Source organism: Balaenoptera borealis (genome assembly GCF_965194805.1).
Source record: "Balaenoptera borealis genome assembly, chromosome: 1".
NCBI classification, from domain to species: Eukaryota; Metazoa; Chordata; class Mammalia; order Artiodactyla; family Balaenopteridae; genus Balaenoptera; species Balaenoptera borealis.
In genome coordinates, this window is record NC_138860.1 from 177,193,881 (window position 1) to 177,205,639 (window position 11,759).

Genomic DNA, 11,759 nt, shown 5'->3' on the forward strand with positions numbered 1-11,759 from the left:
AAAAAAAAAAAAAAATCCACCTGGAACTATACTCACTGACGAGAAAGAGGAGGAAATAAAGCCACGTAACACTGGTTCACACCCTGCCCAAAGGTCTGACAAATAACCAGGGTGTGTGTGGGGTTGGGGATCTGCAGCAGAAACAAAGTGACCTTGTTTTTAACTTAGCAAGAGATTTCATCTCCCAGAAGTCCAATTTATTCTGTTGGAATAACTTCAATTTCATACTTATTTCTAGCACTAACTTACACTTTGGAATTTGGACCTGTGTACTCTCTGCAGATGAATTAGAATATTCCTGGGACAAGTGAAAAGGATATCCATCTCCAGTGAAATCTGTACAGTACACTTGTCTTGAAGTTATCAGGGAAATACAGCCTTCCTCTACATTCTAGCTTTGACTTAGAAAACCTTAGCTGAACTCTACAACTCAAATACCTGCCCCCTTCTCAAATTGCTGCCTAAGTAATTCAATTACTTAGGTGACTGCCCAAACTATCTCAGTGCCAGTCCAATAAGACTATATGACTATGAATTTTGGAAACCCTCTTTCTGATTAAGGGTAAGAACTGAATGCTGGTTTGGAAAACCTCGTCCTCAAAGGAAAAAAAGCTGTAAAGATTTGTAGCCCAAAATTACTCTAAAATTCATGTCAGACATAAATGAAACCTTAAGAGATCATGTAGTGCCACAGTTTTCAAACCTGGGGGTATATTAAAATATCTGACGAGCTTTAAAGAAGTGATGCTCCTACAAAAAATAATTTGAAAAAAATTGTGATGCCCAGACCCTATCTCCATTATTTTCCTTTTTTAAAATGAGCTCAAACCTATTTTTGAATTTACTAAATATGACGGAATGAATGTATGAGTGGCAGACTTTGAGCTTGGCTATGTGGAATCCTCTGGGCAATGGAACGTGAGAAATTTCCAATGTGCTTGACCTTGTGCCCCCTTTGGCTCACCACATGAAGTCCTCTCAGGAAGGCCCTGCTCTCTGGAGCCAGGCTCCAGAATGAGAAACACGAAGCCAACCTGAGCCTAATCTGAAGCCTGGAGGCAAAGCCCAACTGACCCCTCAGCGAGAAAAATAAATGCTTGTTGGAGTAAGCCGCCTGAGTGTTAGGGTGGTTTGTAATGCGACATTACTGTAGCAATAGCTAATAAAATGGTTTTTTAAAAAGAGGAGGGGCTCTTCAGAAAAAACTCAAAGTAATACATAAAGTATTGTAACAGCCCTGGAAAGAAAATATTGAGATGAGGTCTTCTGTTGAGCTATGTAGTTAAATCACCATGCTCTGAAGTTCGGGGAACCTGGGTAAGTCTTACAGAAAACAATGAGAGCTAAATTAGGAATGTGATTTAAAGATACTCCCCTCACATATTATTCAGATACACTAACCATGAAGAGCTCAGCCCTTTCTGAAAGATAATGGAGTTGCTACTTCTTGGTGAAATACCGTCCCTTCCCCAGACTGTTACATACCAAATTCGCAGTGTATGTTAGCTGTACCCAGCGGAGGCTAAGTTCCAAACCTCAAGAAGCAGGGTCCTTGCATACCAGTTTCTTAGCACTCAGCACCCCAATAACCACTAACAACATCAAAATGGGAGAAGGAAAAAAAGAAAATAGTCCAAACCTAATAATGAAGAAAAAGTATTATTTTATCCATTCTATGAAGGTATTATGAAGACACCAATAAGACACCAATGATTTAACAACAGCTTTTCGGAACCAAAAAAAAAAGCACCACTACATTAAACGTATACACAAATTTTAAGAGGTATTCTGATTATACTATGAAAATGAGCCCCCCAAAAAAGGAAAAATACACCTCAGAATAAAGGAAATATTGCAATCATTTCTTAGATTCCACAATCAATCCTCTCTCCCCCTTAGAATATATTCCCTCTACTGGCATAAAATCCAACTGAAAGGGAATTCTCTGGCAGTCCAGTGGTTAGAACCCGGCTCTTTCACTGTTGGGGGCCTGGGTTTGATCCCTGGTCGGGGAACTAAGATCCCGCAGGCCACGTGGCGCAGCCAAAAAGAAAAAAAAAAAAAAAAATCCAGCTCAAAGGATGCCTATTTCTAAGACCTTCAGTAAAACATTGGTATTTTAGAAAAACAGTGATGTACTGGTGTTGTATTAGCCTAGATACCGTAAATTTTGCCATAAGCTAAGTCTGCTAAGGCCTGTTTCAAAATAGCACTTTTCCAATCTCTAGATCACACTCCCTGGGCAGTATCACTCACTAAGCCAAAGATAACAGACAAGTTTGTTAAGTCAAATAGAAAACAATACTTAAACAGAAAACAATGTTAGCTTCATCCATTTGCCACCCATGTTCATCTGATATGTGTAAGTCAAATTGAAAATATTTAATTAGAAAACAATGTTAGCTTCAATCAGTCCTCTTGTCACTGTTGTTCTTCTGACGTGTGGATAATTCATCAACACAACCATGTAACCTGCTTTATTTCATTTATTCATTCTTGAAAACATGTACCCATCCAATGACTATTTTTAGAGCCATTTCTTATGTGTCAAACACTGCTCTAGGCCAGGGCTACAGCAATAATCAGGATGGACCTATATGCCACTGTACTAAGAACTAGGGATACACATACACAGTTTCTGCTCCCCACAGTCTCGTAACATGATCCAGGTGTCTCTCCCTGGTATGGTCAACAAGGAATAAGATACATTGGTTAAAACAGCAAAGCTTAGATTTGCCTCTTCCTAACCCATTCCCAACCAGCCCAGCTTAGTTCTAGCACAGTATGGAATCAAGTCAAATATGACTCCATATAGAAAACTATGAAAATGAGGCTATACACTGTATCAACCTTATTAACTGAATTAACAGTCCTTAGTTTCTAAGATTCTCATACAGATCAGCATAATGCCCTTAAGGGAAATGAATCATTCTTGTCACCTACAGAAAATGTGTCCCATATTCAGATTCAAAGCACAGAATCTGGAATCTTATAGAAGCAGTTTGAGGTTAACAACCTAGGAGCAGTGGTTCTCAAACTTGGCTGCATAATGTAAATACCTGGAAAGCTTTTAAATAACTCACTGCTCAAGCTCCACTCTACTAAAGCAGCGAAGTTTGAAAACCACTGATAAAGAAAACTTGGAGAAAAATGGCTGCTTTCCATCTGATGGATGGATTTGGAAGTATGCTGCCATTTCCTTCCAAAAACATGAGCAGTGAGCTTCCAGAACATTTCTTCACTAAGAACTGTTATGAACCCACTTGGTATTAAAGAGAAGGAGTATGTAGGCTACCTGCCAAACTCAGGGGAGAAGGCACAAACCTGAATGTGAGGGGAAAAAAAAATCTCAAACTGAATTCCACAAAACAAAGTACATTAAATCTTTATGCCCTAAATCTTTATCTTGAAATCTGTTAGAAATTGATGTCAATAAGAGTCAAGTTCTCATTCCTAAATATCTAAAAATTAAGAGGCGGAGGGAAAATAACAACCCCCAGGCTGACTTGTAATGGGTTTTTTTGTTTGTTTGTTTAATACATCTGAAAAGAATGCATATACAAAGAATTCAGACATGAGAAAGCATTGGTTCAACACTAATGAAATCTACAAGAAGTAGGATTTGGGGAAGGTGGGGAAGATTACCTAACATTTTTAAGACTTGGAAACTGCAACCAAAATAAGCTGATAAAATCCCTATTAACACTTATGAAGAGTCTTCATAAGACTCTCCCCAGGATTTTTATTAAACTAGAGAGCCTCACCTGGCTGCTCTAGGGTTCCTCATATGCAAAACAGAAATAAGGGGATTCCCCTGACTGGTCCCCATGTTGTTAAATGTTCTCCCCACCCCCACCCTACCCCACCCCACCCCCAGCTTCTTAATGAAGCAGGTCTCCATCCTCATAACTTGAAAGAGGATGTGAATCATCCCATAGACATCTGTCTTCTAGCACCACCCCTCGGATTTCCTCTATATACCAGGTCTTCAGCTGTGTTCTAGGAACACTGTATCATACACTATTAAGCTGCACATCTATGCTAAGCATATAAAGACAATGACTGACAGGGAAAAAAAATTGTTTTTTAATTACGTACTCAATCCATTTGGTGTATTTCAAAAGGTGCAATACTTTTCTTCATTTATCAGTGAAAGTAGTTAGAAATTAACTTCAAAAAAAATCAGCAAATGGCAAACAAATTTCCTTGAGAGTCACAGTCACATATATAGTGCATCCTAGAAAAGAGGAGGGGCAAGACAGGTTCCACCCACTTTCATGAGTTTCATCAAATGCTGGACCTACTCAAGGGTGGAGAGAAAAGGCAACTTTCAAAAAGGAGTATATTATTAAATGAGGCGTTTACTATACTCCTTCCTAAGAGCACCAGGTGGGGAACACGTTTTCTAAACTAGATCTAGGAAGTGGAATGTGGAATCAATCTATCCTCCTCCCCTTAAGGGCTGTCCAATGGTTAATGAATTAAAAAAACATGACTAAATAAAAACAAATCCCACACACACTCCCCCGCCCCCCAAAAAAAAGAAAAGAAAAAAAAAAACTAGATATCCCAGATTACTCGCCAGAGTGGAACCCGGAAACAGCTTCAACAACCAAATTAGTCTGTTACAGAGTCATCACAAGCATGCCTTGCTTTTAAACAAAAAAAAATAATAATAACTTTTTGAAACGACAAAACAAAAACTAGTACTGATCACTTTTCTGACAATACACAATTACTCAAAATTAACTAGTACTGAGAGGGGGAAGGGGGCCATACCTATGGGCCTTGTCTCACACGAGTGCATGTGGGTAGGTGCAGGGCATTTGTCATTATTGCAAAAACGAATTTTAATCTTTAATCTTTAGTTTGATTTAAACATTGCTTTTAGTATGATGCCGACACCAGCTGTGCAGAAAGGGCTCTGGAGAGACGTTCATAGCAGCACACACCTGCGGCTCTTCTTCGGTTCTGGAGGCTCCAGGGCAGCCAATATTGCTTCGTCAAATACATTCTTTAGGCCTTTCTGAAAAGGGGTAGAAAGAAAAAAATGGGCAGTCTGATATTCAGTATAATAAAGTTGAAGATCAAATTTAAAACATTCAAACCCCCAGGAGTTGGCAAATAACGAAACATTAAAAACAACCCTGAATCTCAACACAATCATCTCACTTCACCAAGTTTTGTCCAGGCAGGGCACTGGAAGGATCCAGCAATTCAGGAGAAGAGGAGCAGATATTCATGAGTGAGACAGTGGTCCTTTGAGAAAGCTTTTTGCAGACCAATGTATGTCACAAGAAGCAAAGAAGCACATGTCATTTGCTCATTCAATATGAGTTTTGTAATATGCTGCTGAAACATTTTACATAAAAACAAGTAAGCAGCTCTGCATTCAAATGAAACAGCTGGATATGGAACAGGACTGAGAGGTTGGGCACCGGGCAGTGGCATCCTTATATGGAAGGCGCAGACAAAGATGGAGAGAGCGATTACAGTAGCTGCATCAAAGATAGTCACTCTAAACTCCCTTTATCCCACCAATTAGAGCCAAGGGGATTCAAGGAAGCAAAAATGTGGGTACCTGATACATAGGTAAAACTAGAGCCAGTCAGTGCAACAGGAATAAAGTTTCATCAGCCATTTATACAAACAATTGTATATTTTTAATTTCAAAATTTGAAGGTAACCACAATTGTATGTTTCCCTCACAACAATAAAATCAGAAGCAGGAAAATATAAAGATGGCAGCTTTACATCTCAACATTAACAAACCTTAAGTCAACTGTTAAAATGGATGCTACTCTTAAAAGATAATGTAACAAATGATCTCATAAAGCAGTAGCAGGTACATCAATTATCTTTCCCACCCAGACTGACAAATACTCCACTACAGCACAGACAGCCAAAGCAATAGCAACACAAAGTTTCACTACACAAAGGAAAACCAGAAAAGAATCCTCCCTTCCCCATTACACTGTACTAGCAGGTTACCCTTTTTCCATAAATGTTGTCATGCAATTACAATTAACAATTGATAGTAAGAGTAAAATGATGTTTGTGTTATTTTCTCCATCTAGAACTAAGATCTAGAAGTGTTAAACTCTTCTTATTTTCTCCAAGAGGACATTCTTAATGCCAGACCAAGTTCCCTTTTGCAATAGTAATCCAAACCAAACAGCTCTGAGCATCAGGCAACTCAAGCAGCAGAAAGTTAAACAAGTCCAGCTTGACTACTGATCACAAAAAATATTCTATAAGATATTGCATTCTTGAGCAAAAACTAATACAGAGGTTGCTCTAAGGTGGTGAGTAAAAAGACGCAGAGGCTTTCAAACAGGATGGTTTTATTCCTTTGTTTTTAAACGATCTTTCTACAGTAGTGGGACAGGAAGCAGCAGCAAAGAGGGGAAGGAGAAAACAGTTTAGAATATACAGCACTTCCTTTTGGGTTGAGTTTCCGGAGGCTCGAGGGCAGCTAGGATAGCCTCATCAAACACATTCTTCAGACCTCTCTACAAGACAGAGGGGAGGAGAGAGAATAGCAGCCAGGTTAGAGGATTAGAGAGACCAGCAGATACAACAGCAGTCTGGATTAAACGGGCTGAATTCACAGAAGCAATGTGCCTTAAGAAAAATAACTGCCAGAAAGCTAGATCTTAAGCCCATTATCAAGACAGTAAATAAGAGAACAAACTTCTTACCTCAAAAAAGGTTAACTGAGCAAGAAAGCAATTTTTGTGAAAATGCCATATGTTGACTTCTATAACAATCACACTTTGAAATCTAAATTACAACATTTTAATGAAAATAATGCCAGAGGAGAGGAATGGATATGTAAGCATGAGATACATGCAGTGAATAATTAGGCCTTGCAAAATTCCCTAGTACTTCTAATGATAAGAATGGCACACACATTTTGGAACCACACCTATTACAATTTCAGGCTTCTGTGAATTCATCCCCTGAATAACTGAAGGACACAAATAGCAGGCTAACAGGCATGCTACATGTTTCTAGATTCAATGACATATCTGGATGGGATTAATCAGGATTTCAGAGTAAACCAGTCTCCCAGAACAAAAGGTTCAGACACTTAGAAAAAGTGTTAAATGTTCAGCAGTACCAACTGGGAGAAGTTTAAACAACAGACTCTAGAAACAGCATACACCTCAGTTATTCAGTAATGTTATTAGAGCAAGTAACCACCACCCAATAGGAAAACAAAGAACGGGGTCCTAGAATGAGTTTTAGCAAGCAGTTCAATGCTTTTAGATGTCCGCATGGGTATCAGAGCATAAAGCATGGAGTGAAAAACAAAGAATATTCTCAGATCTACAGGGATTAAGATGCAGAAATACACTTACACCTCAGCCAGAACTCCAGCGTGACAGTGCGACTGGTACCAGGTCTACAGACTCACCTAAACTCACCTAAATCTGAAGCCACAGGTTTACCTCCCAAAGAAGTTCCACATGTTCTTTAAGTCAGTTGGATCCCAAGTAAAACCTTCCCCCAAAGCCCCAGAGCACGGCTCCAATAACGAGCGCCAGGCCCAGACTACCCCAGCTGCCCCCACCTTGCCCTCCCCCCACCACAGAAGTCTCGAGAACTGGCACTCACACATTCCACTAGGGACAAAATAAATGAGAAATAACAGTAAGCACTTGGAAAGAGGCAAAGAGGTTAAAAAGTTTCCTTCCTTCTGTGTCTTTTACAAAGTAGAAATGATGAAAGTTAAAGTTCCTCTGAAATTCTTTCTACACATCTAGGAGCAAACTCTGGTTGTCAAACATAAAAGGAAGGAGGGAAGATAGAAAGAGAAATAAATTTTATAAGGGAAAAAAGAGGAGGACGACAATCAGAAACTAGGGCATCCCTTAATAAGAAGCAAATACTTTCTTGCTTATTGACAAAGATCAATTAATCCCCTACAAGACAAAACTAACCCCTGCTTTAATCACACTATCCGATTATATTAAGAGCTCAGTTTTAAAGGAACCAACAAACAGAATCCTAAAAAATTCTAGCTCCCAAACAGTACCCAGGGACCCCATTTTCTATCTTCTCTTTTGATTTCTCCAAACTTCAAAATCTGGTAAGAAAAATGTAGTTGCTAAGACCTTTTCAAATTTCTGTTCTCTGGAAAGTGACTTACTATATAAACCTGTTCATACTGTAAAAAAACTTTATATGGAAGCATCTAATTCTCTAAAATAAGCTTCACTAGTGACCTAATATTGGGTCCACATGGCCTACTTGCCTCCATTTCCCCCAAAAGCAACCCGTATTTAGAGAATGGGGATATGCAACAGTTATCTGACTCAAATGTTCCACACACATCCTTCTTCAATACACACACACACACACACACACACACACACACACTTTTCTGGGGATGGTATCAAAACACAGAAGCATCAGGCATTTTAAAAAATCTCAGTGCTACATGTGAGAAGATGTAAAATCTTCTCAACTTTTAAATATCTGCAATAGCAATACAACAGAACTAAACTGCCAAGGAAAACTGGGTTTGGGAGAAGAAATTAGGCCTTGAAGTCATCCTGTGAAATATCCAGCTAAGAACAAAAATTTTATCTTTACACATCCAACCCAGGGCTAAATTGGAGATTATTAAATTATGTCTACATGCTACATATTAAATACCTAGTACATGTATAATATGTAACTATATATGCTATTTACCTTAGTATACATATCATCAAGAATCCAAGTGTTTTTTTTAAACTTAATAAAAAAGAAAAATTACCTGAAAAAGTAGCATGACAAATATAAGTAAATTTCATGTAATTATAAGAAATCTCCACCCTTCAGTCTTGCCTTATTTCAATTAGGCATGTTTGCTCATTGTTCAAATGTCAAAGTAGAATAAAAGAGTTCTGTGCTAATTATTTACATTATTCTTTCCTTTGGTCCCCAGAACAGTACTCCGAGGAGAGAACTGGTTGGTGATACCATGAAGGTAGAGAAAATGAAACACACAGGTCAGTTATAACTCTCACTCTAAATACCCTAACACTGCTCCCTGTCCTCAGAATCTGAAGTTTCCCATCAAACTATGAGAAGAGTTCCAATTAAATCGTTCAGAAAGAAGAGAGGACTGCATAAAGAAGGAACGCCTCCAAAAACATAAGAATGGAGACACTGTATAAAGGCATGCTTGAGAAATGGCCTAGGTAGCTTTCTCTGACATGAAAGTCTCAATGATTACAACCAATTCCCTATCCCAGTTGAATTACCCCAGAAACAGTATAGCATCAATTGCCAGTACTGATAAAAAATCAGATTTATTTAGATGAAATTTTAAGTTGGGGGGGAGGGAGGGGAATCATTCACAGGCTCTTGTAAATTTGTGCTAATCTGGACCTTTCCGTTAATTTTTGTTTTTAACACAATCCCTGACCACTATAAATGATTCAGTAAAACGTGGGAGCTCACCAACACAAGAGCTTTATTTAGAGACTAATAATTTTCTCCATAAAAACAGAGACCTCTAACAAAAGAACATACACTGTGAAGCTGGTCATAGTCTTCCTGGGCAGCTTTCTTGAGCACTGCAGACCGCTGTCGGAAATAACCCCTGAATCCTAATGCTGCTCTAAACCACTCCACTGTAGATAAACGTGGGCTCCACACAGTCCTCACCTGTGTAAGTGCAGAACACTCCACGTACTTGACAGCCTTCAGGTCGCGGGCCAGTTTTTCCGCAGTCTCTGGGGTGATCGGCTTCTGTTTATTCTTGGCAAGCTTCTCAATAGTAGAGGGGTCATCTCTGAGATCAATCTGGGTCCCAACAAGCAAGAAAGGAGTCTTTGGACAGTGGTGAGTTATCTCAGGCACCCACTAGAGAAAAGATATTTTAAAAAATACACCTGCATTAATCCACAAGCCTCCAAAGCTATTTACAATCAACAGTTCTATGACAACCTTTTTTTCAGGGCAAGAATATCTGACTAACTCACCTTTTCTTTCACATTTTCGAATGAGGATGGAGAGACCACTGAAAAACAGACTAGAAATACATCTGTTTGTGGATAACTCAGCGGTCGTAATCTGTCATAATCCTCTTGCCCTAAGGGGGAAAAAAACTGGAGAAATCAGCAACTGAATCTTGGTGCCCTCATAGCATTAAAATCACAAATCAGTCAACAGATTAAGCATGCAGCTAACAGCACACTTATCATTAATAAGAAGGCAACTTATTTAACAAAATATATGGCTTTGTAATAGAATATTTGAGCAATATTCTCACTCAGCTAATTCTAGTTAAGAGGTACAAACTATCAGTTATAAAATAAATAAGTCACAGGGATGTAATGTACAGCACAGGGAATACAGTCAATAATATTATAATAACTTTGTATGATGTGTAATATATAAAAATATCAAATAACTATGTTATACACCTGGAACTAATATAATATTGTAAGTCAACTACACATCAATAAAGAAAAACAAAACCAGAAACCAAAAAAAAATTTCACGTCCTTAGAACAGCAATGAATTTGTTATGTATTAATTATTTGCTTTGTTACTGATTTGTAGTTTTCAATCTTTGTGTCTACTAGCAACCAAACAATAATGTAACAAAAATAAACTGTTGCTACAGAAATAATTAAAAATCAAATCTACTCAGATCTGATTAAGAAACAATCACAGTGAAACTATCTAAGGGAAGAAAAATCTCAATGAAACCCAGCTGACAAAATCCACTGCCCATGACTACCAAAGCAGGTTCACATGTTTAGTTAATGTGTACATGTAAGACCAGTACCTGAAACTGAAAACACATAGAAAAAAATTCAACAAGAATCAATGGATACTAAATCAATATGGAGGAAACTCTGGTGAAAAGGAGAATATCTGTATGGTCTTAAAGATTATTAATAAACCACAAGGGGAAGAACATAACTACCTTGTGAAGAAACAACATCACCTTGACTGAGTGATCAAGATTGCCATCACCAATGAGTGGCAGATGAGTATCATATGCCTCTACATTTATATCCTGAGAAAGACATCACTAAGGTAGTATTCCAACCAAAATAGCATAACTTGTATCTAATCATGAGGAAACAGACCAAACCCAAAATGAAGAACATTTTTATAAGGGGAGGAGGGAGAGAGGATTTCCTGGGCCTGTATTCAATAAAAACATCACGAAAGACCAAAAAAAGGGGGGCGGGGGGGGGGGCAGGAGGGCTGAAGAACTGATCCAAATTACAAGAAACTAAAGAGACATGACAATTAAATGCAATACATGGTCCTATACTAAAAGCAGAAAAAACTGGACTTGGATCAACTGACAAAACTGGAATATAGATGTTAGATCAGAGTATGGTATCAATGCTAAATTACCTTAAGTTGATTACCATTATACAAAAATGTCTCTGTTCTTAGGAAATACATACCTATTCGAGGCTAAATGTCAACTTACTCTCAAATAGTTCAGGGGGAAAAAATTATGTATAAATATGTTGAAAGAGAAAAATGCAGCAAATAGGGTAAAACATTAACAACTGGTAAATTTGGTTAAAGGATGTATGTGGGCTCCTGATACTATTTTTGCAACCGTTCTATAGGTTTGAAATTATTTCCAGATAAAAAGTGTTTTAAAATATCCATACACATTTCCAAAACTGTGAAGGGAAGGGAAGAGTCACAGAGGAAGGATTTAACAGTCCAATTTCAAAACTAAGCTACAACAATCCTATGTATTAAAAGAACAGCCCTAAAAAAAC

At 38.1% G+C, this 11,759-nt stretch overlaps 1 protein-coding gene across 3 annotated transcripts in view; it reads right to left on the reverse strand.

The window, feature by feature from the left end:
• Window positions 1-3,506: 3,506 nt before the first annotated feature.
• Window positions 3,507-11,759, reverse strand: part of CDC42 (cell division cycle 42) — a 46,182-nt gene continuing 37,929 nt past the window's right edge. For 2 of the 3 annotated variants that reach the window (XM_082372852.1, XM_082372853.1), the window contains exons 4-6: window positions 9,981-10,090; window positions 9,664-9,861; window positions 3,507-5,026 (exon numbers count right to left, since the gene is read on the reverse strand). In XM_082372852.1, the coding sequence (XP_082228978.1) occupies window positions 4,937-5,026; window positions 9,664-9,861; window positions 9,981-10,090 (398 nt within the window). In that variant the 3' untranslated portion in view covers window positions 3,507-4,936. Of the gene's footprint in view, window positions 5,027-6,327; window positions 6,513-9,663; window positions 9,862-9,980; window positions 10,091-11,759 lie in introns of those variants that run through there. The other variant, XM_082372854.1, reaches the window with a different exon arrangement.